The 24,869-nt window shown below is 45.2% G+C and overlaps 1 protein-coding gene across 2 annotated transcripts in view; it reads right to left on the bottom strand.

Annotated features, from left to right (window-relative positions):
- Window positions 1-3,163: 3,163 nt before the first annotated feature.
- Window positions 3,164-24,869, bottom strand: part of CNTN1 (contactin 1) — an 86,459-nt gene continuing 64,753 nt past the window's right edge. Inside the window, exons 20-24 of one of the 2 annotated variants that reach the window (XM_058656019.1) lie at window positions 23,366-23,552; window positions 19,610-19,722; window positions 18,456-18,612; window positions 4,593-4,740; window positions 3,164-3,709 (exon numbers count right to left, since the gene is read on the bottom strand). In XM_058656019.1, the coding sequence (XP_058512002.1) occupies window positions 3,574-3,709; window positions 4,593-4,740; window positions 18,456-18,612; window positions 19,610-19,722; window positions 23,366-23,552 (741 nt within the window). In that variant the 3' untranslated portion in view covers window positions 3,164-3,573. Of the gene's footprint in view, window positions 3,710-4,592; window positions 5,582-18,455; window positions 18,613-19,609; window positions 19,723-23,365; window positions 23,553-24,869 lie in introns of those variants that run through there. The other variant, XM_058656020.1, reaches the window with a different exon arrangement.

The following is a 24,869-nucleotide window of genomic DNA, read 5'->3' as shown; positions in this document are numbered from 1 at the left end:
GGAGCAGGGCTGCTTGGGCCCAAGACCCCAGCTGGAGGCAGCCTCTCACAGCTGGCACTCAGTCACAGGGGGAGGCTGGGAACTAGTGAGCCAAGTCATGAATACGAGGCACCGCTACCCAGAGGCACGAGCAGTGACTCCTCATCATCGGAAGTCGGCGAAGACTGGGCAGTAGAGTTCCCTTAGCACAGTGAGCTTGCCCACATGCACACGGCACTTTCCAGGATGAATTAGAAGCTCATGTGGACGAGCTTTCCCAAGTAAGTTCTGAAGGTCCTTGGGAGCTTGGAGAAGAGCTGAATACTCATACCCACCCACCTTCAAGATAACAAGAAAAGGGAAGTGGCACTGATTCCCAGTGGCTTCCCCACAGCCCTCTCCTCACTGCTGCATTGCATTGGAAACAGGCCCTCTTTTCTATTTGCTCATATTCTTTTCAAAATTATTCACTTTTTATTATGTTATTTGAAAGGGGTGTGTGTGTGTGTGTGTGTGTGTGTGTGTGTGTAGAGAGGGGGGGGAGAGAGAGATAGAAAGAGAGAGAGAAAGACAGAGAGAGAAAAGAGAAAATCTTCCATCCACTGGTTCACTCCCTACCTGCCTACAACAGCCAAGATCCAGGAATTCCATACAGGATTCCCACATGCATCGTAAGAACCCAAATATTTGACCCATCACTGTCACCTGCCAGAGTCTGCATCAGCAGGAAGCTATCCCAGAGCAGTTCAGCTGTGATGTGAACCAGTCATGAGATGTAGCTATCTTAACTGGCAAGTTAAGCACTCCTCTTTAGCTTTTGTTTAGTTACATTCAGTGTATGTATCTATGGCTCCATCTGACCAGTGAATGGCTTTGAGTTGACCATGGGCTAGTGCCATGCTAAATACAAACAGGGCTGCCCAACCACCTAGAATAAGCTTCGGAAGCCCTACGGCGAAACTGCACATAACCACTGAAAAGCCATGGTGACAGAGGAAGATTGACATTTGTTGAGAATGTACTGTGTGCCAGACACTTGAACTCCCTCATCTTCCTTGGTTCTCACAGGACTTTAGAAATGAGTGCAGCTGGGAATGTTCTGGGCAGTTGGGCTTCCCCACTGTCCATGGCACATGATGATTCCACTAGGGGAAACCACTGGTGGTCTCGGTGGAATCCCCACTGTGGTGCCCTTACCACCCTCAGACACACAGAGGGTCGGCAGCAGAGGATGGTTAGCCAAGACACCAACTTCCCTGAGCAGTCTGTTGTTAGGGAGATTTGGTTCTTGTGCTAAGTCAGAACAAGAGTTCTGGTGATGAAGAGGCTGTGGCTTGTAGCTGCCAGCACTTGGCATTGCCACTCCAAAAAGACACACTACAGGGGAATCAAAAGATTCATGCATGGAGGCCATTCTCCAAAAACATGACTTTACTCTGTATCTCTATCCCATCTTGGAGATTCCATGATTGGATCTAGTAACCATCCCTTTTATTTCCTAAAGTTACCTGAGTAATGGGTCTTCCACTTGCAATGCAAAGGATTCCGGATGACTGAGATTATTTTCATGGTGCAGAAGAAACTTAGCCTCAAAATGCTCCATTTCTTGTCCACGGTCTCCTAGGCAATAATAGGTACAGTAAGAATGTTATCTGCCCCATGCCCATCACCTTTCATACCTGAATTGTCTAAGGTTTTTGAAAATAAAGAAACTTAAAAATGCACAGGTATGTAAGCATGTAGATCTGAGCCAGTGGCAGAGAGGTCAGGCCCTTTGTCCCCTACGCCTCTGGCAGCTGCACTGTTCAGGCCCGACAGCTCTGCTTTCTCCGGCACGTTACATACGTGGAATCACACAGCCTTTGAACCTGGCTTGTAGAAAGCAGCTGAGATTCAGTAACACTGACATCAATGTGCTCTGAAAACATTACTCCATCAGCATTTCAATCACACCCACAGTAGTGTGAGAGGAACACACACAGGTTTAATGAACAGGAGAGAAATGTGCTGGGATGAAATTGGATTTCCATATTAGATTCTGACGATGGGGATAGCCTTGTTTAGGAGTCTATTCCTTGTGCATATAATCAAAGGAAGACAAGATCATGCTGGACTTACTTGAGCCCTATCCCAATGACTGGAATCCTCAAAACACGAGAGCATTAGGGAAACAAGGATATGCAGGTGAGAGCCATGTGATGCAGCTGCAAGCCAGGATATGCCAAGAGCTGTCCGCAACCCCCAGGACCTCAGAGACCTGACTACATGCAACAGGAAGGGAGCATCCGAAACACCGGAAACAGGAGCATCGGGAGTCAGGTGAGCTAACAGGTGGTTTGGGACCACTCCCTTTAAAAGTGTGCCCGACACTAGCTTCTGCACAGACACTGTCTTCTGAAAGGCACTGGACCAATTCTCCTCCTTTGGGACTCTGGTTCTAACATGGGAATTCACCCTTCTGAGCTGTCTGTTTATTATGAGAATACAAAGCAGTGTCCTAGGCCACCCTCTTGATTGCAACTACAATGCCTGCACGTTGATGGGTCTTGTCCCCATCTTCTGATCGCTTCTTAACAGCTGTTGTACTTTGGCCCCAAAAATCACTTTCAGAAGACTCCACCTTCATGGCTTTTTTGCTGGCAAGGCAGGAGGCTTCCCACTTCAACAGATCTTGCTTTGCTCACAGATTTGTCCACATAGAAACTTCTTTCACGTGAGTCAAGAACCAATATCACTTCCTTTGCACCATTTCCCCCTAACAGGAGGTATCAGGAAGGCACAGCACAGGAGGCCCTGGGAATCTCAAGTCTTGACCAGTGGCCTTCTCTTACCTCAAGATTCAGAATTTCATACAAATTCCTACCCTGAGCTCATCCGCCTGCTTTCTCTGCATCCTGTTTTGTCCTGCAGGGGCCGGTAGCTTCCTTTAATCTCCAGCTCTGACCCGATGTTTTCCACCCACATCTTAAGTTCTCTACCCAGTGGCTTCATTTCAATCGAACAAAAGTAGCATGCATATCTATGTGTGTGTGTGAGTGTGTGTGAGTGTCTTTTCTATAGGACTCCAACACTCAACTGTTGCTTAATCCGTAAAATATTTACCCCATGTTATAGATCTTATATTGCAACCTTCTGGAAATCAATTTAAACTTTGGATAAATGAAGAAAAGTCACATTTCTTGGGTAACAGTAAGACATTTATTTCTTTATAATTTGTTTTCATTCATAAAAAGGACAAAGCACAGTCCTATTCTACTCCATTGAAAAAAATGATAAAAAATAACTAAAAAATCAATTGAATATTTATCAGTATCAAATAAAACTACTATCACCTTTTCTGAATACAAAGAAACAACAGATATGTCTCTACCTATATAAAGTTTAATTAAGAATCTTGTGTCTTAAAGCAGATGATCTATTAGTTAGTTTGACAACAGTTTAAAACTGATGGTCCCAGTCAAATTTGTACAATGGCATGAGGACATAAAAAGCTTGAGTTGCCGGTACATGAGAGATTGGAATCTACTAATCTGTCACAAACTGAAAGCTAAACACCCTCCAGAGACTGGTTTCTCCTTACCGTTCGGAATCATTTCATGCAAAATCTAGCCAGGTTTGATCCGTGTTACCATACATTAGAAAACAGAAGACAGGCATGCATTTGGCAAAGAATCCTGGTGCTGTTGATGGATAAAGATGGCCACCATGGGTCGCGCTGCTGAAGGGAAACCTCAGAGTGGAAAACACAAACATTTGCACAGAGTGTTCACATCCCTAAAGTGTGAAGACGCGGATTCTTCCATGGAATCTGGCAATGAGCTTAAGACTGTTGACATACTTCCTCTGGGAAATCATCCATTTCACTGACTGTAAAAAGTTGCATTTTATAACAAGGAGCTAAATGTAAACGAATGACATATTTGTCGATATTTTCATAATGAAGGATCTAAACATTTCATACAGATATACAGTACAAAAATTATACAAATTAAAGAAAGGGGGGGATAAAGTAGTTATAGATCTGTTTTCCTTCTTGTAAATATTTTTTATGAACCTATAAGGTATCCTTTCTAAAAAGATAAACTCTATCTAATTAGCTAGCAAGGTTGTGCTAATAAAATAGGATTTCACCTTTTGAAATTGCACTGTCTCACCAGCCAGCTAATTCTTCAATACCCGATCTCTTTTTCACACCCACACTCAAACACATTTCCGCACACACCATGAAAAATGAAGAAATGTGTCTCTCTTCCTTTTCACATCTTAGAAAAACCCAAACCACCAGCGCGTGGGAGATACCATGCCACAGACCTAGGAGTCTGCGTCCCATGGCCCCACATTTGCATACTCCTTAAACTATCATTAACAACATATCGATTTGGTATTTTCAGCCAGTTTTTAGTATTGCATTAAAGTGGGAGATGAGTTTGAAACTCACCGGTTCTTAAAGGGACACTGTACTTTCAGTCTAGAAGGGGTTCCAAGATCCCATCCCTCTAGAGCTGAAAGGTGGCTCTTGGGAATGGACACAAAAACAAAGCAACTGGAATATTGTTAGATATTTCGGGTACTCACTTAACTGCCATTTATTCTACCAAGGCAAAGACTGTCACTTGCTCATACAAAAAAGGAAGCATTCAGCTTTGAAAATCCATTGTTCCACAAATGAATAAATACAGCAATACGATGGCACTCCAGGTAAGGGCTGTGATTTCTGAGGTTTGAAATCGATGATAAGAAATGCATACAATAACTTCAGAGCTGAGTACAAAAATAAAAAAAAGAAATCTTTATAGTGAATGTTCACTGTTAAAAAAAAGAAACTAACGGAAAAGTATTACTGATCCTGAAAATGAACTATTTAGAAAATCAGAAAATCACTTATGTGGAAAGTAAGAATACTTCTGGTAAGTTCTAAAATTTGATTTTCAATACTTAAGATCTTTCAATTCACTTAGGAAAATTATGTGGTAACGATATTATGACTGGATGTTCCAGTTATATATATTTTTTTCTTTTCAGGAAAACTAAACATGTTGTGAATGGTAGGGGCCATTTAAAGTATGCAGGACCCAAAACAGACAGACTGTGTCAGTCTTACATTTACCACATACAATCAACGTTTCAACCTCTAGTCTATATCACAACTGGTTATTGAATTGAAAGCACCTGTACATTGTGGTTTTCTTTTCACTTCACAGCCTACAGTATGAAACTGAACACTGTAACTTGTTCCACTGGAGTGTGTCATGCAGCGTCCATAGAATCAGGTTAAGTGGTGTATAAGGCATATTGGAACGAGTTAAAAATTATTTTGTACCCATTTAAAAGTTTGTTCTTTTGGACGCAGGGGTTCCTGAATGCCTCGGTCATCATGTGTGTTGTAAATCAGCTGGAGAGTCTGTTAAAGTGTAATTCATTTGGTTTAGGATGGAGCCGCGGGGATTGGAAGGAACTGTCGCCATCCCGGGGAGTGAAAGGTGTCCTCAGAGCTGGGGGTGGGAATAGCAGCTGTGACACCACACTCAGAATTCCAAGAAGACGAGGACGCCCAGGGCAGGCAGCAGGAGTCCCAGGAGACCTGATGACAGGGCAGACGCACCTACAAAGTAACCCAAAGCAGCACGTTACTTCATCATACCAATCTCTGACGCTCAGCGTGGTGGAGTGCAAGACCCTGCAGGTTCCTGCAACCAGACTGCTGTCTATGCTTGAGCACTTATTTATTTGTGAGCGAAGGCGAGCAAGGGCAAGCCATGGCTGCACCAGGCCAAAGATAAAGGTGTGCACCTCAATCAAGACCTTCCCGGGGGTGAGCCCTCAGGGCTGCCTCTCCAGGTCTACGTAGGCAAGATGTTGAGAATGGTCTCCTACACTCTGCCCTGGGATACCCACATCTCACGCCTGCCCCCACAAATGGTCCCTTTTACAAAGTTCCTGTCAGCTTAAGAACAACAAAAGCATTCATCTGATGCTCTGCATATGAGCTTGTATGGACACTTGATTTTAACTTTTTTTGATTAACTATTTAAAAATAAAATGATCATTAATGATCATGATTTCTCTAGTTCCTAACAGAAGGTGAAAAGTCATATAGAAAGCATATATAATGAGTAAAAATATTATGCTGTTATATGCAATGACTATATAATAGAAATACAATAAATGGAAAACCATATATAATTTTTTAACAAAATAAAGCAGGGTTGGGCATTGTGGAACACTGGGTTAAGCCGTGGCGTGGGACACCACATCCGAGCGCTAGTTCTGGTCCTGACTGCTCCCTGCTTCCATCCGGCTTCCGACCAATGGCACCTGAGTGGTACTGCATGCCATTTCAAGCACTCTCCCAAGGGAGACCGGATGGAGATACCAGTTCTCGGTCTCAGCCCGGCCCAGTCCCGGCTGTTGTAGGCACTGGGGGTGAAGCAATGCTTGAAAGATCTTTCACCCTCTTTCAAAATCCAGCACCCTGCCTTTCACGGAGATGGAAAACAAGCGCTATGAGTACAAACAGTAAGAATGGCAACGAAGCAGATGACATCAGGTGACGTGGAAAGACGTGGCGTTAGTGCACCTCCAGGGGTGGGAGGACGGGTCCTGCCAGACACATCTCCGATCACGGTCCCTAAAGTGCTTCGACTTTTACCTACACAAAAACTCCCTAAGGTCTCCTGCCGAGAATTAACTGAGAAAATGAGGCAGAAGGATGCAGACTGATGTTACATCCCAGAGAGCTACCAGGCTGGTTTATGAAAGCAGTCACCAAGAGGGACCAGGCAGCCCTATTCCTTACTTCCGTGCACCCCAGGCCATGCTGTGGGGACCTGTTGGCAGGCTGGGCATACTTAGAGGTTTTGGGCGCATTTCGGGAAGTTTATTCTCTAACCTTGACACCTTGAAATCATTCTTTTCTAGAATATTCAAAATCATTAGAAATAGCCTATTCTTCGTAACATTCAAGTCAGGACGACTCAGGGCATGTCTCCTGCCCCTTTCATCGTCAAAAACACATTCATGCTCCCTGCAAGGCAAACTAGTCCCATTGCTACCTGTATGCTGTGTGCCACCGCCGCCCTGTTAGCTGCCTTTGCAGCCGTCTGGGAAATGTGAGGAGGCATTGTCAAATACAGACAGAGCAGTTCTGAAGGACCACAGACATGCGCACAACCCTCTACTATAGTGTGGCAGATCTTATATTCTGATTACATATATATTTTAAAAAATTTAAGATACATACAAAGAGAGCTTCCATGGCTGTTTTACCTCCTCCCCCACAAAAAATACTAGCAACAGTTGGTACTCAGCCTGGCCGAAGCCAGGAGCCGTGAACTAGGTCCACGTAGGCCACATGGATGGCAGAGTTCAGATACTGAGGCACCCCAGCACTCTGCACTGGCAGGAAGCTGGAGTCAGGAGCAGGACGCAGACTTTACACTAGGCATGTCATCCCAGGGTCTGATTCTCCAGCCTTCGTAACTCAGGTCTGCACTAGGCATGCCATCCCTGAGCCTGATTCTCCAGCCTTCGTAACTCAGGCCCAGGTGCACGGCTCCCATTGCTGTGGCCTCAAGGTGAACAGGGGTCAGACTCAGGCCAGGGACCTGTGCTCTGGGCTAATTGTGTCCAGAGTCAGGGCACAGACACAGAGGGAACAGCACAAGGGCAGTATCCCAGAGGCCACTCTAGCCCTGTAGGAATCTTTCTTTCAGCTTTCTGGTGAAACATCACACCTAAGCCCACAAGGGAATTTATTCTGACATGAGCCAGTGGCAAGCCTGCACCCTACATACACTGCGCCACCTTCCACGCTCGCTCTATGGCTTGCTGGGTCCTGACGCCTAGCCTGAGGCTGGAGGGGACTCCGTCTCCCCGCTCTGCCCCTTGGCCACAGCCACCTAGGGGAGCTGAGCCCTCTGCATGCTGGACCTTCCTGACTGTGGCTTGGCCTGCGGCACATGGTGGCTGCAGGGAGAAGCTGGATGTACTGTGGACGTGGTGCTCAAGATGCGGTGTCGGCATGAAAACCAAGAACAATCTCGCAATCTGTGGCTTTGGTAGCAGGGTATTTGATTTATTTAAAATCAACTCCTCATGTTTACGAGTGTTATATTTAATTTCTTTAATGGCTTGTGCTTATGTAATTGTGGTCTTTGTCTTCAGTTCTTTGCCACGTTCTGAGTACAAATTACAGACTGGCTGAATTCCTATTTAAAGTTGTTTTGAATGTGAATCTGTGTGTTCTTGATGGGGTTTCAACATATAGTAGCTTCATGTCTTATAAAATCTGCTCCATATGACTTCTGTCAAGCCTGCTTCTAGCCCTTCTGTGGCACTGAGTAAACACACGTTTTGCTTTTCACATACCTGACAAATGTTAAACATGAACGAACTGTGGATCTCGTGAGGCATTTTTCCTATCAGAAAACCGTCAGACCAACGCAGACTGTGTCTCTCCTGGATTCCCTGGACTTTTAAAAATCTCAGCTCCAGCACCGATGACCTCCTCCCAGAAGCATTCCTGCTCCTGGCAGAGGAGAGGCGGGCATTTCCAGAAGGTTTTACAATCAACACAGAGCTGCTCCACTTGGCTTTCAACCGTTAGCTTTCCTTTCTGAAGTCTACGTTTGGCCATCCCAGTTGAACCTGACTTGCCCCCACCTGGCTGCGGCTACTGACTACATAACACTCCGACTTCTCTCTGCATGGGGCTACTGTTCTCATGGCCTGGAGACTTACCCACTTCATCTTGTCAGCTGTTGAGAAACACCAGTCCCAGTGTACTGGAAGTGCTCAACCTCCAACGGTGAATAATCAGATCAGTCAGTTGTCGCTGAACATTTCTGATTTCGGAGTGCAAGGTGCCGGAAGCCCACAGACAGGACACAGGGAGCCAAGGCAGCAGGTGGTCAGAGGCACCTTCTGTGACCTGCAGTCATGGAGCCTTCACGCTACCTCTGCAGAGTTTCCTGGGTTCTGCTTAACTGTTCTGCACAGTTTTCTTGCTCAGTTCAAGAGACTCCTATTTGCCCAAGTTAACAGAGTACAGCCTTCATCATTTTCGCAAGGAGTTTATAAATGTGTCAGGGCTCTTCTCTTACTCCATGAATTCTGGGAATTTTTTCTTTAAAAACTGTTTAGTTTGTAATGAACATATCAAGCCTGCACTCTGGGAACTGAAAATTTCCTTATAACATCCATATTTCCACCAGCTGTTTTAATCTTTTAGTTTCTCCACTATAATTTAAAAAAATTTAGCTGATTGATAACAATTGAATATAGTTACACAGATGTTTATATACGTGTATAATATACAATGTTGAAATCAAGGTAAACATGTCTATCTCCTCAAGCAGTTAATGTTTGTTTCACACCAAAACACTCATGATCCTTTTATATTTTCCTTTAAAAAACACGTACATGGGGGGTGGAGGGCAGTGTAATGGCTCAACAGGCTAACCTACCTTGCAGCACCTGCGACCTGTTTGGGTGCCAGTTCTAGCCCCTGTTGCTCCACTTACGGCCTGTCAGCAATGTGTACATACACTTTGGGGACATGTCCATTTAAACTACTGCATACTGTTCAACGGATATCTCTCTCTCTCTCTCTCTCTCTCTCTCTCTCTCTCTCTCTCTCTCTCTGTGACAGACTTCTTGGAATTCATTCTATATGTAAGTTATTAACATGCTGACAAGGGATAGTCTACAAAACATTTTTTTCACCATGTATGCTATCTCTTCCGTCTGTTGAGTGTTTCTTTTCATTAAATCCTGTTTTAATTCTTGCTCTTATTTTCTGCTTTTGGGACTGAAACAAAGGTCCTGGTCCATTCCAATGTCCCAAGAAACTTCCCCTGTCTTTTCTTCTGGGAGTTGCATGGTTTCACCTCTTACGTTTAAGTCTTTAGCTCATTTTGAGGTGATTTTTATATTCTGCTATAACATGTTCTTAGCCCTTTTATATAACATCGGTTGGCTGCAGAATAGGCTCTCTATTTTTAAAAACAAAATTTATTTTACATATTTGAAATCAGAGTTATAGAGAAAAAGAAGAAGAGGCAGAGAGAGAGAGAGAGAGAGTGAGAGAGAGAGAGAGAGAGAGAGAGAGGAGACCACTTTCCAGATTGCTGCAACTGCCAGAGGTGAGTGAGGCTGAAGCCAGGAGCCAAAAGCTTCATTTGTTTCTCCCACATGGGTGCAGGCCCCAAGGACCTGGGCCATCCTCTGCTGCTTTTTCCAGGTGCCTTAGCCGAGACCCGGACCAGAAGTGGAGCAAATGGTATTTGAATAGTAACTCACATGGGACTTGCCCCGTAGGTGGTGGCGTAACCTGTTATGCTGTATGTGGCCTCCTGGACCCTCTGTCTTTTTCCATTGGTCTGTGTGTCTGTTCTCATGTGAATATTGTAGTGTTTAATCACTGACAATCTGATTTACAGTTTGCCTTCTTTGTTCTTTCTGCTAATGACTGCTTTGGCTATTTAAGGTTTTTCTCTGCAAATCTGGGATTGTTTTTCCAGCTCTGTGAAGAAAGGAACTGGTTTTCTGATAGGGACTGGGGGAATCTGCTGACCCCTTGGATTGAGGAGCTCAGGCTGCAGCGACTGGCTGTGCAGTCCTGTCTAAAACCTAGACTTCACCCCATCTCTACGCCCAGGGCGATAGGCAAACATCGACTGGTGCTTAAAACATTTTGTTGAATGATTTAATGGTCGAGATTTCTTCACCCTGTTACCAAGTCCCACTTAGATTCCCCCTCTGCTCTACAGGTCTACCACGATCTCTCTTTGTATTGCACATCCAAGAAGGAAAATTCCTGAGAAAAAAACTAGGTATGGGATTAGTTTCCTTTCAAATCCCCACTTGTTTGTACACTCACGTCAAGTAATCATTCCATCTAACCACCACTGAAGGCAGAAACGTGAACAAGCCATTTACATTCTGATATTCAACATTCTGAGAAAAACTTTGTTATCTAGCCTGAGATAGATTTTGCAATATGAATCAAAAAAGAAATAGAATTCACCAAGAGAAAGCAACTGTACATTAAACTTGGACAATATTTTTTTTTCTTGTAGAAGTTCTGCCAGTGCAGTTGAGGATGGTTAAGTGTTATGTTGTACCCTTGTGGTTTTCTGCAATGATTGTGGTCTATTTCAGGTCATGATGTGTTTCCAACATAACCTTGGTGCAGCAACAGAGGCTGTTACTTTAGCGGAACACATACAGGTAAAATTTTCACTTGGCTGTGTGTTCAGTGCTTTAGATGTTTTAGTGTAACTGGATCAGAGGAACTTTCTACTCGAAAAGGTGGTGTCAAGCTAATTGTCATACAGCAATCTGAGGTGTTAGGATTCTGTTCCTCTAAGGACCACGTAGAGTCTGCAGGCTGGCACAGTGGCAGAGGCCATGGCAGATTCCTTCCCACACACTTTGCAAATCTGGCCTGGAGAAGGCTGATGGAAGGCCCGCCCCGCCCAGCGGGCACCACTGCTGATCCTGTAGTGTGGTTGACACACGGGCACGTGGCTTATTCTGGGGGCCTTTGCTTTTTCTTCTTTAATGTCACGTCATGTCATGTCCCTGCTTCAGGTTTCTAATCTATCTTTTAAAAATCACCGTCTGGAACTAATCACATCTGGATATAATGTAAAGTTTAAGAGCACATGTTAGAATTAAATCCTTGGAATTTTGGCTCCTGACTCTACCAGCCACATGATGTTGGTAACATTACTTAATTGCTCTGAGTTTCAGTGTTTTCAACAGTAAAATGGCACAAGCCACAGTTTATCTGTGTTACTGTAACAAAGATAGAGAGGACTGGCTATTATAAACCAGCATTTGAGAGTTGGTAGTGATTCCAGTTATTATAGTTATGAAATTCTTTTCTGACCCGCTTCATTTGTCATACATGGAATGCCCTTCATTTGTGGTCTCTGTGGAGCACACTCCAGAGAAAGGCAGGGACTCACTGTCAGAGCACAAACGGGATTCAGGAAACAGCTTGGGTCCAGAGCACCATGGAAGACGGGGGTGTTCAGTGCTATTCTGAAGCTACGCCTTCAGCACTTGCATTTCCGAGGTGATACAGACACAACAGGGGCCAGGTCCTGCAGGGAGACACACTCATGCTTCTCCCTGAGCAGCAGCAGGGCCAGACTGGGCAGCGGAGTGGGCAGGAGGGAAAGAGGTCACTGCCGACAGAGGGACACTGACATGACCGAACCTGCAGCCAAAGATTCTGCGCGCTTTGTCTAAGGAGGGAGTGAGCATCTGAATGTATTTGAAATGTGATTCTTTTAAACACAGCTTCTCTGGGTTTAACAGAAGGAGGAAGACGTAACTGCTATGTACTCATTCATGAGCTCACACTGAATAGAACTTACTAGGCTGTTCCTCAGTACTGCATACAGAATGACACCTGTTTGCTGCACATATCCAGTGGGTGACAATCCACAATGCAGTGGGTGAGGGTGTGAAATACTGTCTTCTGCAGGCCCAAGACCGGGGTGAAGGGGGAACAGCAGATGGCACTGAAGGATTTCCTGGAAGAGAAGGGCAAAGGCCAGGAAGGAAGCCCTGGGGCAAAGGACAGCCCAAGCATCTTGCCACTGCCCTATGACCGCTGCCATGACAAAGGAACTTCAAAACACAGTCAGAAGAGGCAAGCCGGTGAGAAGCAAGGCTTGACGGCGAAGAAGGAAGCTCCGATTCCAACCAGCTGCCTTCGCTCCCCTCAGTGCACTGACTCACAGAACACGCCACAAGCACCAACTCCTGAGGTCTGACATGCTGCACCAGAATGTTTCTGAACACCAACTTTACAGAAGGCAACTGCACATTCTGTTAGAGCGCGTTTCCAACTGCGCGGTTCAAATGTCACAACCGTTGTTAAGGCAGAGAGTAGCAAGAGAAATGTGACATACTTGGGATCTGGCCTGATCTCCAGCTCTGAGACCTGCAATGCTGCATTTTGCCAAATTGAAAACGGTGAAGGGTAAGCCAAGGACACACAGGTCACCGACAGCACAGCGCATCTGGATAGAAAACATTCCCTGAGAGAGGCATGAGGCTTTAAAGCTCACACATGCAAACATGACTTCACCAAATGAGAAAAAGCACATCCCAAGGTCATATAAGAACAATGACGTAGTCCAGCAAGTAAGTGATGGACACTTGGAACATACGGTGGAGACTTTGCTCACTGGCAAGTGAGTGCACTGCCCTGCACTAGAAGAGAGATCAGAAAAGGCAAAAAATACATATAATATTCTCTCTCTCTCTCTCTCTCTCTCTCTCTCTCTCTCTCTCTCTATATATATATATATATATATATATATATATATATATACCGCTTACAAGTTATGTTCTTCTTCATTCAAAAATGCTTAGTTGACAATGACACCAAAAGCATGGTTAATTAATAAAAAAAATAGGAAAAAACAGGAGGGATCTATCACTAGAAAAAGTGTAAGAATACAAAAACCACACCAGTAATCACTAACATGGGTCAAGTAGATGTGGTGTCCCAGGAACTTTTCAGGAAACATTTGCTTCCAAGGCTAACCAAGTGGCTCCCCCTCTAGGTTCTGCCCTGAGAGAACCCAGTCACAGGCCCTCAACAGGAGGCCTTGGTGTGGTGTAGTGCAACAGGTGAGCATGCCCTCCGCACACAGAGACGCCAGGGGGCTCCTCTCGGTGGATTCTGCGCTGTCTTTAAATATTCTGCAGTGAAATCATTGCCCAATACTGAAGAAATTAGCTCATGAGCCCACAGCACTCCAACCTTCAGGAACCCGCAGCACCCCTATCCTCCTGAGTCCATGGGACATGCTACACCCTGACCCCTTTCTGGACCCTCCATGAGCTAGGAAGCCCTTCTCTCTTCCTGCCTTTCCTGACCATAAAGTACATGACTGCCGACTCCCCTGTGAACCCTAAAAACTGGCGTGCAAAATCACAGAGGACTTTGGAGTTTATTTTCATATGCCCTGGAGAAATGACTACTCTCAAAATCATTGCAAATCATTCATTTTCTTGAGCTCAGGTCATCTTGCAGAAGGTCTCTGGCACAGCTGGTGCTAACAGCTCAGGCTGCCTGGCATGGCATTGTGCTGGGCTGGTACAGTCACAGAATGGCCTGGCATCCCCTTTCCAGCACAGAAGAGCTCCGCATCCAAGGTTTTCCTCCATAACTTGCTGCAGACAGTCCCCAGTGTGTATCTCATGGGTCATTTCAACACATGCACATATCACCTTCCAGGTTAATAACTAGCTGTATAATCCCTTTAGCTACAGCATCATGGCTTCCTTTGGCAACTGTGAAAAATACTCTGGGTCTTATTTTCAACAACTAAAAACTTCCTTTCTTTTGTAACTGGTCTTAAAATACAGGTTACGCTGGGTGAGTGTCAGTCCCCAAGGACAGACCTGTAAAAGCCAGCCTGTCAACCCGGCCTGCCCGACTGTCCTTTTTTCCCGACAGAACTACAAATGTCAACACTGCCTATGATGTTTCAAAGGAGAAGGGACTGTGAACTAGTGTTCCCATGGCCAATGTATACGGAAACTAGATACACCCCTTTCTCTTTCCTTCTGTTTGTCACATACATAGAGAAAAGCAGACATTTCATTTTCCATGGCAGAATCCTCCAAGACAGAGACAAAAGGGAGGAGTCTGTAGCCAGCTATGACTCTGCATCCTGCGCCCCTTCGTCCTGGATATGGAATGGGTCAGATCTGCAACCTGTCCGAGAGAGCTATAAGTATAAGGCTGCCTGGTCCCTCCACTGCCAGCCCAGGTGGAAGATGAGCTGATGCTGAGACAGCGCAGCCAGGCCTGTCCTGAGGAAGTGAGCTCGTCCCTGTGGAGGCCGAAAGCAGGCAGTCTCAATGCTGTCCCCACTGAGTCTGCGAGTCTTTAATTTTCCACCTCCAGCCCTGATGATCACGTTTACAAGAAGCACTCCAACAGCACACCTTTCCTTCTGGCCTGCAGTCTGCCTTCGTAGGCTCTCTGATCATGTACCTGGAAAACACCATTAGCTCTGCATCCCAGAGCAATCAGCCACTGAACTCACCCTAGCAGGCTCCGTGAGTCTCAGGCTTGCTCCCTTCCCAGCAGTGGGTGCTCCACTCCAGGGCATTTTCTGCAGAGCAGTGAGCAGAAGCTTAACCCTGAGAGCATCAAGTACCTGCTAGAACACACGAGTGCCTTCCCATTCACTGCCAATTGCCTTTGCAACAGGGCAGGGAGGCAGCTGTGTTGGCAGGGGAGTAGCATGGGATGTAGTTCATGCCAGGTCTTCGTAAGCTGCCAGGCCTCTCTACAAACTCATGCCTCGTGGTGGCATCCTTACCCACTCCCAGGTCCTGAGGTTGGCTTCTTGTCATGCCATCCCACTCTCTGGGACACATTTATGTGCTGTTGTTACACAGCTCATCCTCACTCTTCGAAGGCAGCCTAAACATCACTTCTGAGAGGCCGCACACCATCACTCCACCCACATCTTACTGGTTATGTTCGCCACTGGGACTTCCTTGGATTCTTAGGAAATCACACTACTGCCTTTTTCCTGGTCTGGTGCATCATCATTTGTCAACCATTCTGTGACAACAGTCTTGAGTGTATCTCCTTCCTTCTTGTTCTCCTATTATATACGCTTTCTGTAATCACCAATACGACTTTACAAGTAGGAGAGTCTGACTGTTACTGCTACCTTAAAGGTTTCATATGACTACATCCTCCCGTTCGGAAAATGTCAGCTCTGAAAGGTGTTTCCAACTCTCCCTCAGCTTGGCCAAGCTCTCTAATGTCTGCAAGGAACGACACAGAAAACGCAAAGCCTGTGGTCACTCTATTCACACATAAATACACAAATACATGCTTCTCTGTGGCTATTCACACAGGCATGATCAATGATCCTTGTTAACGGACATTCTAAAATTGATACCCAATATATAAAAAGCCAGATGTGCATAATTAAAAGGTACATGCAGTACACAATGGTGTGCTTTTAAACTTTCTCTTAACCTAGCTCACAATGATGTATAGAAACCAGAGACTTTTTATCAGATGTTACAGAACGCGTTGGAGACTGCAATGTGCGTTGACAAAGGATTTGCAGTTTTCTCTCTGTCCAGATACTCCCTACAAGCACTCCACAGCTCAATGAGACAGCAGGGGGTGTCAGACAGGAAGTCACCCTTCACCACGGCTAAGAACAGTCCTAAGGCAGGTCCAACAGCAAGTGTCAAGCTTCGCACAAAATCAATCTGTGGATCAGTACACACACATCAATTTTCTAGAACTCTAAACTATAAGTATGCCAAATTACTGTTGCTATCAAAACTGCTTCGATGCAGAAATCACAAATTAATTCTACAGTCCTTTGTTACAGCCTGTGGCATGTCAGATGGCCAGGAGTGAGGGCTGAAAAGGTGAACGTGGTGGATAAAAGCCTGCTGCACGTGGCTGAACTGCAAACAAGGATGGTGACAGGACAACAAACAAGCAGGGCATTGTGCAAAGTTCATGGGAAAACAGGCTGTGCGTTTCCGTGAGCTCCATGCAGTCTTTCCATAACATGCATTTTCATGAACTCTGTGATGATGCTTGCCATAAAAGAAGAAACAAGATGGTTTTAGGCATATGATATATGATTAAGAATTACCTGGAGCAGGAAGCTCTTTAAATTTGTGGCTCAATACAGCATTTCTGAGAGGAGGTACTACGCAGAAACAGGAATGAACCTGTCCTGCCAAGATCCAGAGAGGTCCAGGCAGAGGGCAGAGCAAGGAAAGCTACTGCAAGGTGGGGGCATCCTGCTGGGTTCAAGGACACGCAGGTGGCTGATGAAGCAGTGGGCTTCACTCAACTGAGATGACAGAGTGTGTGTGCTGGGGCTGGGGGTGGGAGTTAGACTGTCCGGGATACCACAGGCTATGGGAAAGAAGGTGGATGCCAGCGTATTCTAACAAGAGACTTACATAATCTGATTACATAACAGATCAAGAGACCAAGGCCCAAAGCCTAAGAAGGATCTTTAGATGAATTTTACCAAGACCAGGGAGTGAAGTGGAAACATGTAATGTCAGTACATAAAGCATGCCCCTTGTACTACAGGCGTTAACTATGCGAAATGAAACACAGAACAGCACAATGGTAATAAGCATGAGATTCGCACGATGTTTTACATTGCTGGCTGAGTATTTGTACATGAGTACTAACACAAAGCAAAGTATTAGGGGTCCTTAAACCTGTAAAAAGTCCTGAAACTTCCATTTATGCTTTTCCTCATTAGAAACAATTAACAATTTGCAAATAAACCCAAACTTCAGAAAATTCTGTAATGTCACTGTTCCCCAAGTGCCCGACATTTCATTCCTTCTACCGTTTCTTGGACAGCTAAGGTGAATAACAAGGATTCTGTAATGGAGGCAGAATGTCAGTTATAGATGAAAACAAAGGGGCAAAGGTGCTAAATATGGTTGGAGACTTCCAGACATAAACTACTGAAAGACCACCGCATTCTAACTGTGGGCCCTAACATTGGCTGAGGCCACTTCCCCAACGGCTAGCTCCCCAGGGGTACCGTTGTTAATTTTCAGGAAACATATGAGTCATTGACTTTAAAAAAAGTTTTGTAAAGTGCAACTGTGTAAATGTATGAGTCAAAAACTTACAGCAAAGTTAGTAAATATCCCAAATTCATTCTTTCCAGAAAACAGATGCTAAACCACAGGAGAAAGGCGACAGAATCCACAGCCTTCTAGTTTGCTATTACATCAGCATAGGCAGCATTAGACAAGGGGTATTACAAACAGCTGAGTGGTTTCCTTTTTTAATTTTAATTTAATTTATTTATTTATTTAAAACATTTTAAAATTTCCTTTTAATATAACAGACATCTGGGCGTTGTTAAATGATGGTCTAGTGTTGGGCACCATTTTCATGCTTTACAATATTTTAAGTTGGTGCATGGATTTGATGAATTTTGGAGGCTGGCTGGGAGCTGTGGGAGGCAGCAGGTGCAGTCAGTGCGCACTGTGGCCAGCGTTCAAACCGATTTTTAAAATTTGCAAACATGTGCTGAGCAAATAAATATGCAATATAATAGAGGCATATAATTTAATGATCTGATATATTTACACATCATGTTACCATCTTGTAACTAACAAGAGCTTCCATCAGCCATCATGGAATCCCTAGAACCTGCTCATTTTGTAAGTGGAAGTCAGTGAGAGAGCTTTGATGTGTTGGTAAGACTCAAGGAGTGTGTGAGACCTTGCAGGTTTACTTCTATGACTTAACAAGGAAAAAAAAATTGATCAACTTTCCATGAATGCAGAGCATTCCAAATCTCCAGGAGGAAACATTACGATGTGTACAAATGTCTGTCCTACCTTTCCTGTTTAGAATCCATGAGCCCCAGGAACGACCAGCTTCTGAAGTGCAGTTGAGGCCCCTGGCTTACCCGAAATTTTGACTTGAGACACAACTCCGTCTCCTCCATCACTGTGCGCTCGGACCTCGACCACGTACTCCCCGTCCCTGGGGATGGGAACTTCAATGGAGTGCTTATGGGTGGAGTACAGCTTGCCATCATGCTGCCCGTCAGGTCTGTAGAGAACCTTGGACAGCCCGAGAAGATGAAGACGTAAGGAACGTGTAAGGATGAGTCAGCGCCCTGACAGTATAATCAGAAGCAGAACACTGACACTTCCATTGGCAAATTCTAAGACATCTGAAGCCGGTGGGGAACACCCACACTATTTTTAATTCACAGAAATTCATTTGTTATTTTTTAGATCATCTAAGAAAATGTGCTTTAAGCATCTGAATTATTTGTTTTTTGAAATTACTCAAACAGATGGAAGCAATGTGACTTTCAGGGGAAAAGGGTATAAAAGCAAGATTCGTTCAATACATTCAAGTAGTCTAAATACATTTTCTTTAGTTTTATTTCTTTCACATTTTATCTAAAATTTAGTAGGTAATGTAAAATGAATATTACAGATAGTGCATTATACAGAGTATATATGGAAATCATCTGGTCTCAGTTTTGTTAATTTTTGGGTGCTAACTCAACATACCACAAAACTTTCCATGTGTTGGGCAATACTATTGTACCACTACCTATCTAACAATTCTATTCTTCTAAAAATTACTTTAAAAAGGGGAGTTCCATTGGTTCACTCCCCAAATGGCTACAATGGCCAGGGTTGCGCCAGGCTGAAGCCAAGAGCCTGGAGTTTCTTCCAGGTGGGGCCCAACCACTTGGGGCTTTCTCCATTGCTTCCCCAGGCACATTAGCAGGGAGCTGGATCGGAAGTGAAGCACCCTGGATTTGGACTGGAACCCATACGAGATGCCAATGTTACAGGCATAGGCTTGGCTTGCTATGCCACAATGCTGGGCCTGATTCTATTTTTGAAATCAGTTACTCTATCTTACTCATTTGACCTAACATTCTCCTAAAATTCACTGAAGATTTTTCTCAGTGTGTCATGGCCCCTGGTCATGTGATTCTACTCTTCTGGCAGGATAAGAAAGCGGATTGGTTTACGCAGAAACACCTGAAATGAAAAAAGATAAATCACTGTTGGTAAAAGGGAAGCTTTCATCTACCTTGTATCCTGTCACCGTAGATTCATTGGATAGGGCAACAACGTGGTCCCAGGTGATGATGTAGCGGGAGCCAGAGCGCACGGAGCTGATGATTCTCGGAGGCTGGCTGGGAGCTGTGGGAGGCAGCAGGTGCAGTCAGTGGGCACTGTGGCCAGCGTTCAACCTGGGCTTCATTGCATCATGAGTGATGGCGCTGACAGCACCACCCAGAGCACTGAAGATCCGTGTCAAGCACTGCACTAAGCTTTCCTACTCACACATTCACTGAACACAACCAGCGGCTCACTAAACCTGCCGTCTTCTCTCTGTGCTCCGTTGGAGTTCTTCCTCCACACTCCTTGGAACAGCTATTCTCAAGTCACTGTTACTCACCCAATTCTAATGACACCTTTTGCTTCTTGTTCTTTTCAGTGTTTTTGAAGCACTGCAAATAACTGACATCTCCCCTCCCTGCCTCCGAGCCTCTCTTCTCCTAAATTTGCATCATCTCAGTATCTGGAGTTCCCTCTGACCTGGGTTCTCCTCTTTACCCATCCTCAGGTGGCTCAGCCTCCAAATGCCGGAGTGCCCTTCTGTTGCGAACCATCGCTGAGACGTCCCAATACTCACAGCTCCATCTCGTGCCTCGTCCTTGCTCTCCTAACTGCTACAAGCCCGTCTTTGCCTGAATACTTGCAGGATGCCCTACCTGTAATATAATCACGTGAGGACACCTGCCACTACCAAACTGCCCATGCATGAGCCTTTCCCATCTTTACATGAACAAATACCCAGATTCTCAACAAGATCCCTGGTCTTCAGGCTGCAGTTGAATTCACTGCCAACACTCACATTAGCAGAAATACGTCAGCGCCACTTGCACACAATCTCCCACTCTGTGTCTTCACTGTCACTCGGTGTGAGCTGCCTCAACCCTTGCCTCCACTACAGCAAGAACCCCCTCTAGATTGCACTCTTAACTCACTTTGCCACTCAGCAGTCAGAGTGACATTTATGAGAAACACAAATTCGCTAGCAGCATCTGTCTGAGGTCTGTCGGCAGCTGCTTCCTGCAGCGCCAAGGCCCTCTACCTTTTGGATCAGGATACTGTGCCTTTCATAAACAGTGCTTAGGCCCTAGTGGCCTTTCCACATCTGAAATACCTCAACTTTTGCTCAGCTGGAAGCTTTCCACAGCTCACTCTCCTGTCCTGGAAGGGCGTCCCCAATCCAACATACCATGGGTCCTGATCACCCCCACTCACATCCTGGCACGAGCGGCATCTTCTCAAAGACCTCCCAACTACCCAGCTGGGCAAAGACCTTCCGACGGTCCTGCTAAAATCACTGCTTTTTCATTTCATTGTCATCTGATCTCGCCACACCTGTTTATTTACAAGAGTCTTTGATTTGTGTTTCTTCCCCTCCCCTTAGGGGTCAACAGACCAAAGAATCGCCACATGACATGTACCCTGGTGAATCCTCACCACTTAGCATGTGCTTAAAATGAATAAATGAATAAAAAAATCAAAGGAATGGATGCTTCTTTTACAACCTAGAAAACTAAAGTCTGAAGAGGTACGTTGGCTCAGGTCGTATTAAACACTTGGTAAGAGGCAGGCACAGATCTCAAGCTTGTTCTGAAATAAAGGACTGGCTCCAATCACTGTACTTTGTCATCTCATAGGAGAGTCTCTACTAATAAGCACACCTCATACACTTGCAAACCCTAATGAAATCCGCATTCTCAGATTCTTGAGAAATCCCCAGAGGCCTGCGGCAAACCCTCTTTAATAAATCTACATTCTCTCTCTCTCTCTCTCTCTCTCTCTCTCTCTCTCACACACACACACACACACAGAACTTTTTTATTTCAGTTCAAGGACAGGACAGTGAATGAGGCTGCAGGGAGGAGAAGGCACAAAGTCTCAGCACAACGCTGCGAGCGCAGAGTAGTGACGACAAGGACCCATTTGCTTCACCCGCATTTGCACTGTGCGAAGATGAATGCTCATCAATCAACGCGTGAAAACCGAGCGGGACTCGGTGTCCTCCTGCTGGTGATGCGAAGACAAGTGAAGCAAGCAGCAACACCAGAGTGTTTTACAGAAAGGCTATTTCTAATTTTAAATATCATTATTATTAAATATTAAATGCAGAAAGACACTATTCATGTTTTTCATTATGGACAGTAACTAATCACATTTGAAAGTGTGATTAAAACCGGACTATCAAGACTACAAATGCTCAGATCATAGAGTTAAAAAATGTGTCTCAAATAAGCAGACAGTTTTCGAAAGAATAAACTTTGATGGCAAATAGACAAATAAAAGATGCTCAGGTTCCCTAGCTTTTAAGAAAATGTAAAAACAAACAAACAAAGAAAAAAAACAAAAAAACAGCACATGGAGGTTCCACCTAACTCTGATGAGAACAGCCAACATTCAGAAAACAACTAACAACACCTGCTGGCGGGGACGCGGGGAGAGAGTCGCCCTACTCCACTGCTGGCGGGGACGCAGACTGGTGCAGCCACTACAGAAGTCAGTGTGCGAAGTACTCAACTGGGAACTGAGCTGCCACACCACCCAGCTATCCCACTCGTGAATGAAATGGAATCTGCATACTACAATGTGACCCGAACAATTCACCACAGCAAAGACAGAGAAACAGCCCAGACGCCTGACAAAAGACCAGTGAACATTTACTCTATGGAATACTACATAGCCATAAAAATGAATGCAATCTTACCATTTGCAACAAAATGGTCCCAACTAGATACCATTATGCTTATTGAAATAAGCTATTCTTAAAAGGACAAATATCATTTTGTTCTCTCTGATACATGCTTTATGCAAAGTACAAAATAAATAGCCACAGTTCATCAAGGATGTAGGCACGTGCATTCTCATAGAGGATATATAATATGTTACATTATATATTATATTATTTATAATATGTACTTCTATATTTATAATATTAACATATAATATATAGTACATAGTATGTACATATGTATGTTATAAATATGATAGTATAATGGAGACTTTCATACTGGTAAGTAAAGACATTCAAGCACGTGTCTATTCCTGAAGAAAAGCAGGATTCACAATGACCCCTAGAAATACACCTTTACAATATGGTGCTACATTTTCTACCTTTGCCTAATCCTACCATGCCATGCTACATGTAAATAAAAGACGGTTATACTTACTAACTGATGCTGAGGGATTACACTACCGTGACAATGTGGGGGAAATCACGGGAGGGCAAAATGGGAAGGGAGGGAAGGGAGGGAGGAGCCACGAGACCTTATCACAGAAAATGATAGTAAAAGTAAGAAAAATGTGTTTCAAAGGCATCATGACTGAGCCAAATGGTAGTTTCTTCTTGCTATTATTACATTAACCATTATTGAGGCAGAGAGAAAGAGAGCAACCCCCACTTGCTGGTTACTCCCCAAATGTGCACAACCCCCAGAGCTGGGCCAGGAGCCAGGAACTCCATCCAGGTCTCCCATGTGGGTCCCAGAAATTCAGCTGGTTGAGCTGCACCTACTGCCGGCAGGAAGAAGTCACAGCAGGGAGCCAACGTCAGACAGTTCAGCGCAAGAGCAACACCTGCTCCTCTGGACTCAACACCCGCTCCTCAAGGCAGCAGCCTGGGAGCCAACGTCAGACAGTTCAGCGCAAGACCAACACCTGCTCCTCTGGACTCAACACCCGCTCCTCAAGGCAGCAGCCTGGGATGAACGTGGAAGTGACCCCGGAGACTCACGTGCTTTCCTGGTGAAGGTCTCAATCACGTCACTGGGGGGCCCACAGCCAGCACTGTTGCAAGCTCCAACTTCCACAAAGTACTGGGTGTCCGGCAGGAGGTTCTCCAGCCTGGCCGAGTACTCCTGGCTGGTGACCTGGACCCTGTGTGCGGCTGCTTCCTTGTCATGAGCGGCCCAGTAGCGAATCTGCAAACACCCAAGATGAAGGACAGTTGGCCAAGGCTCAGCCTCTCGGCGGTGGGAGGTTCTTTGGTGGTGGCTGTCACTGTCGGTGCAGAATGAGCTGTGCACTCACAAGGACTGGCTCCTGAGTGGCCCCAGATCAGGGCCAGGGCTACAGGCAGAAATCATTCAAAGTGTCAAAGCCTCTCACAGTAGAAGCTAAATGTCTGAATCTGTCTTTCACTGACAGGAAGGCAACAAAATAGCAAAGAGCTGCTGCACGTGTGCCTTCCAAACACCAAAGCGGCTTCTCTTTGGAGGTACTGGCCACCATAATTTTTATGGTTGACTGTCTTCCATGCTTCCACCTATGTGCTTCCAAACTTGCTATGATCTAGGATGAAACAGTCTGATAGGAGCACACGTGCTCCCATGCATCCCAGATCTGACCAGATAAGAAACACTTCCCCAAGGCTCCCTGCATCTCACACACCACTCGGATTTCACAGAAGTATAACCAAGAAATTACAGAACTGTACCCAAGTGGATAGCGACTGTCTCGGCTTGCACAGCTTGAGAAAACTGCCGTTCTCTCTGCTACGGGAAGGAGGAGCGACTTGACGGTAAGGATAGTGACATGTGACACATTCGAGGTGCTCCTCTCCGCAGCACCTGGCGTGCGCACTGACTTGTACGACTGCATTGCCACTTCTCTTTGCACTCTTAACACACGGTGTGCTCTGTGAGAGCAGGTGCAGCAGCTTCCAAAGCCATAGCCACAGGATCATGGACAGGTGGAACTCACTCATGCCTGACAAAAATATTCTTTGACACCCCTTTCCACCAGGTCTCTTCCGTGTGCTGAGAACGCACACAGAATCAAGCAATTACTTTCTTCTCTATTACAGATCTCCCAAACAAAACCCACGAACAGCTAAATATTTATGCTCATGTCAAGTCACTAATACAAGTGATAGTGAGCTGTTTTACTCTTTGTCAGAGCAATGGGAAGCCTCTTCAAAAAGTGCAGCTGTTATGTTCTACTAAGCAATGATTACACTCTGTGAGTGGGGAGGCGACCACAGCATCACGGCTGTGCAAAGCAGACCGTCACGTGGATGCCTTCCAGTGAGATCTGTAGGAAGAACACTTCTCTCACTTCACTTCTGACGAGGAACTCAGCACAAACGGCTGCTTCCATCCACTAGGGAAGCACCAGTTCTCCTGAAAGCCTGCCTTCCGCTGGCGCATTTGTTGCTGCTGTCAACTTCTGTATCAGGCTTCTATGTTCTCTCCTTTAAATGGTGAGTTTTCTCTAGTTGAAAAATATTCCCTAACAAC

This window comes from Ochotona princeps, chromosome 27 (assembly GCF_030435755.1).
Source record: "Ochotona princeps isolate mOchPri1 chromosome 27, mOchPri1.hap1, whole genome shotgun sequence".
NCBI lineage: Eukaryota > Metazoa > Chordata > Mammalia > Lagomorpha > Ochotonidae > Ochotona > Ochotona princeps.
Note: the sequence above shows the minus strand (reverse complement) of the source record. Positions and strands in the feature narration are given on the sequence as shown.